At 35.5% G+C, this 6,992-nt stretch overlaps 1 protein-coding gene across 1 annotated transcript in view; it reads right to left on the minus strand.

Moving 5' to 3' along the window:
• The window catches only part of LOC116082119 (solute carrier family 22 member 22-like), a 34,159-nt gene that overhangs the window by 14,251 nt on the left and 12,916 nt on the right, over positions 1–6,992 (minus strand). Inside the window, exons 3-6 of the mRNA XM_031358926.1 lie at positions 5,300–5,403; positions 3,863–4,017; positions 3,196–3,364; positions 2,298–2,421 (exon numbers count right to left, since the gene is read on the minus strand). Of these exons, the coding sequence (XP_031214786.1) occupies positions 2,298–2,421; positions 3,196–3,364; positions 3,863–4,017; positions 5,300–5,403 (552 nt within the window). The remainder of the gene's footprint in view (positions 1–2,297; positions 2,422–3,195; positions 3,365–3,862; positions 4,018–5,299; positions 5,404–6,992) is intronic.

Raw genomic sequence — 6,992 nt, forward strand, 5'->3', positions numbered from 1 at the left:
AAGGAGGAGGAGGAAGAAGAAGGAGGAGGAGAAGTCCAATTTGTGTTGCGCCTGAGCATTGTCAAACTCTCAATGTCCAGTCCCTTAAAAAAAACTGAGTCACTCCCTGCTGTCACTCCTACCAGAAGACATCAGCCATGGAGAACTTACACTTCTACATCCTTATTACAATTTTCAAGAGTTTTCTTCAATGGATTTCAATCCAGGCTGTCACTTTTGGTGATGGGTTAGGCTGGAAGTAGGCGTTGTCATATAGGCTTTCTATGTCCCTCTTTCTCAACTGTGAGTTTGCAGTCATCAATATCATGACAGAAAGTAGGTCCCTTTTCCTTCCTTTACTGTCACCTGGATATAATCTCAGGGCTAAGCGCTTGGTATTAGATAACCAATCTAAGTGGGGAGAGGTGATCTTCCCAAGAGCATTTCTTCATGGTGCATTTTTAAAAAAATTCCCAGATGTTATTTTTTGATAATTTTTCCATTTAGAAAATATTGATAATGTATATAGACTATAAGTACAATATTAGGTCTGAACTCGTTACTGAGTTTATGCGACTTTCTTTTATACCATGCACAGCATGACACATATAATGCAGATTTCTGAAATACCGGCATACATCCCTCTATCTACTCAATTCTTTTCATACTCCCAACATAATCTTAAAATAATGCTGAAAAATTATAAATTCCAGGAATGTCTGAAAAGGAATATTTGTACATCCATATTCACTGCTGCTAAATTCATAATAGCTAGGAAATAAATCTAGTAATCCTTCAACTGATGAATAGATAACAAAAATGTAGAACATATAACCTTATTTAGAAGTAAAGTAAAGAAAGTAATGTTTCAACAAGTCCAAAAGAAGATGGTGACACAAACATAATTCCACCTCCACCAACAAAAATAACAGGAAGAAACAATCACTGGTCCTTAATATCTCTTAACAAACTGACTCAATTCCCCCAATAAAAAAGACATAGGCTAACAAACTGGATACATAAACAGGACCCAGCATTTTGCTGCATACCTGAAACACACCTCAGTGACAAAGACATACACTTCCTCAGAGTAAAATGCTGGAAAAATTTTTCTAAGCAAATGATCTCAAGGAGTAAAGTAAAATGAAACTATGAACTTTGCAGGTAAATTGGATTGAACTAGATCTAACCTGAATACCTCTTCCCTAAGGACTAGCTGTGATAGTATAGGAAAGCTGCCAAAGAAAGGAAATAACAAATAGTCCTATTCCAGATGTGATGCCTCTGAATCCCAACAATGGACAACATCACAAGATATCACTAATGGTATGATAATAGCATGCATATCTTGGTGGTAAACAACAATTTTCTAATTGGATGCAGTGCCTACTCAACAGGTAGGAAACTAAGTTGAGTACCTAGATCTGGCAAAGTCAAGGTTCTTTGAGGAAGATCTACCACCATTTTACTAAATCAGAATAATTTCTAACTGCCCTCTGCATATTTGTCCTTATGCCTATAGATAAATATAGTCCTCATCTCTGATCAAACAAAATTCTCTCTGCAAAAGAAACTGTTACAGAAAACCACAACTGATCTAAATATAAAGAACAACTAATTTATCATAAAGTTCCCAGCCCCAGTTGATATATCTACTTTACAACTCCTATACATTAGAGTCAGGAGATATCAAGGAAGAAGGAGAGGAAAGATAATTAGAATCCGAGGATCAGGAAGCCTGTTGTGCTATTGTGTCTCATATAAAGAACAGGGGAGCATCACCCCTGAATCCTGGACAATATGGCTGCCTTGACAAGAAAAACACCAATACACTTGCTAACATGACTTTTACCAGGCCCCACCCATACAAAGAGATATAGGCAACTACAGGCAACTATAGGATGCCAAAAGATTGAGAAATAGTCATCTCTGGGGAATTGATTCCCTAATTGATTATCTAATACCACATGGTCTCCCTTGAAATCATATACATGTAAATAACACTAAATAGACTGAGCAGATTGTATATATATATACATGTTCATAAACAGCAACAACAACTAAAGATAAAAAGAGGCCATGAATTCACTGGGAGTGTGATGGGGTGTCATGGGAAGAATTGAAGGAGGAAAGTGAAGGGGGAAATTATATATTTTAATTAAAGTAGACATTTTAAAGAGGAAGTAATTATACTCATTATTGGAGTCTATCACCAAATTCTTCTAGTTCTAGGGTATGTTTACAAATAATTTCACTGTGGTTTTTATTATTTAATGGCAACAAGAAATTTAAAGATAATGGCCATGTGTCTCTAGTACCTCAGTGGTTAAACTTTGTGCCATGTCTTTCTTCCCATTGATGGAGGCAATTCTCTGGAGTTCCTTCCATGCTTGATCTGTTTTGCCATTGATTATGAGCCACTGGACTGATTCTGGCACCCAGCTGTGTAAAATGAAATGAATAGAAGGGGAGGTCACATTCCAGTTCAAAGATATTTCTGTTCTATCCAAGAAAAGAATAATCTTATAGAATGTGATTCCTCCTAGCAATAGAGGGCATTCCAGGATCTAACTAACCTTTGACATATTCATTAATCCCACTGTTGTACCCTGTTGCTAAGCCTTTTAATACTCTTTCACAGATAAAAATATTTTTATTCTTAAAAAAACAAAAAAGACTTTATTATTAAAATTTAAATACATTTTAATACTTTAACTCAAAAAACTCACTTCAATTTTAAAGAACAACAAAATAGTACTAATTTTATATTGTTTATTTAAAAGGACATCTTGTGTTTTATTCCTAAGAAGACTAACTAAAATTTTAAAGAATTCCAGAAGAGTTGCTTTCAGAGTGTAGGTTGACTTGTGTTTACTTTAAGAGGGATCAAAACAGAACTCCTTTCAAACCTCTCTGTCCTTAGCTGTCATGTAAATAGTTTCCTGTAACTTGATCTCAGCAAACAAGAGGAAAATAAATTAATACCTGAGTGAAATTTTGAGCCACTCCTCACTTCATTTTATAAATTAACTGAAGGAATTATCCTGGTATTGGTTTTTCTCCTAAGACTTTTAAGTTTATTTCCTGTATATTACACTTAAAATAGCCTAGAGTACATGAGTAAATGGCAAAATATTACTCAGTGGACATAACACCATCATCATGTATTGTAGTCATTGGAATGGAATGGGTTAGGACATATCAAAGTGTACATACCAGAACAAAATAAAAAAGATGAAGTATGGCAAGGCATATGCAAGTAGAAGTAAGTGCCAATCCAAAATCACATATGCTATTCCCCCAAGCGTACTCAAGCCAATACTGCCGAACAGTCCATTAAGTACTATGACTGTGGCGTACCACTGTACTGATGTTTCTTCTAAAACTGAAAGAAAAAAAAGAGTTCTGTATTAGTTTGCATTTTACTAGTATGTTATTACCATAACTAATAGCAACTTAGGGAGGGAAGGTTTTTTTTTTTTTTGCTTTTGTTTTTATTTTGTTTTGTTTTGTTTTTATCTTACAGCTTATAGATCATCATAAAGAGAAGGGCAGGAATTTGGAGGCAGGAACTGAAGCAGAGGCAGCAGAGGGTATTCCCTGGCTTGCTCTTCATGGTTTTGTCAGGGGACCAGGGGATATGGGGCCACTAACAATAGGTTAGGCCCTCCAATATTGATTCTTAATCAAGAAAATGTCCCATATTCTTGCCTATAATCTATGGTGTGGAGACATCTCATTAACTCTATGTCTAACTATTCCCAACTGAGTCTAGCTTGTGTCAAGTTGACAAAAACTAACCAGCACAATATCCAACACATTTTAAGAAAGGTGACTTCAAGAATGTAAGATAATACATGTGTACAGATCAAGGCAAACTTACCAAGGATAAGAGAGTTGATCATAATAGTACTCGTGGAGGCAGATAACAAGAACCTCATAGCACAGTAAAAGGAGAAATTGGGGGCAAAGGCACAGGAGGTCCCCAAAACCCCATAGGCTAGGCAACCACACATCAACAACGGCTTCCTTCCAAACCTATGGTAACAGTTAAATAGTAAAAGATCTAACAACTGGTTATATACACATTATTAGCATATCCCCAGAGAACCCTTAATACTCTTAGACCCTTGATTTCTGGGATCCATAAACCATTGTAACAAAACAATTAAAATCACACATCTTTACATAAATGTCACTAAATAGAGAGTCACTATATTCATGCATCTAACAGAGCACAGTTTTCTATTTCTGAGCTGTACCATCACATCGATTACATTCTAAGCTCTTTTTAAACATTTTGTATGTGTGTATGTGTGTGTGTGTGTAGGGGGGTTTATGCATGCAGGCACCCATGGAAACCGGAAGGGGATATGTGAATTGAATCGAGGTCCTATGAAAGAACAACAAGCACTCGCTACTGAGCTATCTCTCTAGCCCCACAATTTAAGTTTCAGTACTAACTTTTCTTCTTTCTTGCAATGCATATCCACACATACTAATTGGATTATATCCCCTTCATAAATATTAATAACTAATATAAGTTAATAATATTATTCTCAAAATAGTATTATTCTTAACCCATTTGTTTTAATTTTTCTCATTTTTTGTCTGGATGTGAAGAACCTAACTATTCCTAACTCTATGTTTAACTATCCTAACTCTATGTCTAACTATCCTAACTCTATGTCTAACTATCCTAACTCTATGTCTAACTATCCTTAACTCTATGTTTTTCTTTCTAGAACTTTCCCTGAGCACTCACCATATTCAGTTTTGTTTTTGTTTTTGTTTGTTTTTTGTTTTACTTTTACCTACTGTCATGAACATTCTTGTTCATTTCAATCAAATGAATTTTTATAAATGAACACTTTAATCATACTATATAATTTTAAAATGTAAAAATGCACATAGCATTTTGAATTGCCACAATTTTTTTGTTATACAGTATATCAAACTTAAGAAGAAAGTGAAGATTCAGTTCTTAAAAATTTAGCTACTTAACTTTGTTTCCCACTGCCAAATCTATGCTATTTCATTAATCGTATTTGTTATATAACATTTTGTAACATTTTTGTCCTCTTACTATTTTTCCTCTACCAACTGTTATTTTTTTATGAGCCACTTCAAAGTTTATTTTCACTGGAAGTCTATCATATTGATTTCTGTCTTCCAAAGTTGGTTATTTCCTTAAAACATATCTATCACATATATTGTATACCCTCTACCCAGTTTCCTTCAATGTTTATAATTTTTAATAAAAACATATAGTCTTCAAAAACAGTTTTATAGATGTTTTTTGTCAAAAAATGAAACTTACCTGTCAGAGATAATGCCACATATAGGACCAGCTACCAAATGCCCTGCCAAAGAGGTGGCTTGTGCATAGTATTTAAATGACTGAAAGTCACATACTAAATCCCACTGTAAAAAAGTGAATAAAATTATTATACCTTGAATAGTTATATATACAGCATTTGAAAAGACACCTCAAGTAAAGTTAGAGAATAAACTTATTGAATAATGTGAAGTGTCTATGATTAAAATTTAAAATTGACAATGATTACATCCTAGGTAATGTGAGATCACACGTGTCAGTGGCCCTAGGGGAGAATGTACCACTATTATTTTACTAAATGTACCTACTATCAAGCTGGCTCCTAATGACTTACATTATATGCATAGATTCATACATCTGCCACTTCCTGTCAGAGCATTTTCTGTTAGGAGCCATCTAGGAATAGCTAAGGCTAACAGGTGGCATTTTTGGAGGTTGCCCACATTTTTGCATGGACTAAGATGGGTGAGCTCTAAAAGGCAAGGTCCCAAAGAGACTTCATCTCAGGATTGCTTCTTGCAGCTGATATACCTTTCCTGTCATTATTAAATTAACATAATAATCCCTGGGCATTAGTCCCACCTGATGAGCAACTTTTCTACAGATCAACATAAAGATGAGCTTTCATGAATTAATGCTATTTAGATGAATAAATGATTTTATAGAGTTCCTGATTTGATTTAAATAATCTTAGGAAGAAAGGTTTAAGAGATGGTTTTAAGTTGTTTTGCTAGAAAGATGTAATAAAGTTATAATCAAGAATAGAATGTTCCCACTCCTCATAATAGTAAGTAAAGACTTCATAATAATAAATATAATGAACTTTCATAACTATACTAAAAAAAGAGAGAGAGAGAAGTAGGCTTGAGATAATTTGTGTTCCAGGAAAAACATTCAGATCCAAGGGTGAAGACTCGGGTGTATACTATTATAAGGCAAGGCCACATAAAAACTGTTGCTTTGAAATTATAATGACGATACAGAATCAAGCACTGCTTTGAACTTAATATCAACATACTTTTGTAATTTCCCTTTTATATAACATTTTATCTATGAGGTAATTTTTCAAAGAACTTTTGTCTATAAAAAGGCCAGAAAAAAAAAAAAAGAAAAGAAAAAGAAATGGTGTAGGTCGCCATTTTCTCTCAGGTGAGTTTCTGAGACTGGAACAGCCAGCCGGGAGGCACAGGCCCCATGAGTCCCAGGGGAGCCGCAGGATGGCAGGGACAGGATCCTCTCAGCTTCTGAGTGACAGAGGAGGATCAGCATCCTTCTCTGCCCCTTTCCTGCAAGTGGAGGGCTTACCTCCAGGGAACACCTTAAGCCAGAGACTTGGGCAAGAACCGCCATTTTCTCTCGGGTGAGTTTCTGAGACCAGACCAGCCAGGCAGGAGGCACAGGCCCCATGAGTCACAGGGGACTAGCAGGGCAGCAGGGACAGGACAAGCTCTAGTCAGAGACACTAAGAACATCTAACACCAAAAAGCAAGAGATGGCGAAAGGCAAACGCGAGAATCCTTACCAAAAGAAAGCAAGACTATATGGCTTCATCAGAACCTAGTACTCCCACTGCAGCAAGTCCTGGATATCCCAAAACACCAGAAAAAAAAGAATTGGATCTAAAATCATATCTCACAATGCTGATAGAGGAACTTAAGAAGGACACGAATAACTC

The sequence above is a fragment of the Mastomys coucha genome, unplaced genomic scaffold (assembly GCF_008632895.1).
Source record: "Mastomys coucha isolate ucsf_1 unplaced genomic scaffold, UCSF_Mcou_1 pScaffold7, whole genome shotgun sequence".
NCBI lineage: Eukaryota > Metazoa > Chordata > Mammalia > Rodentia > Muridae > Mastomys > Mastomys coucha.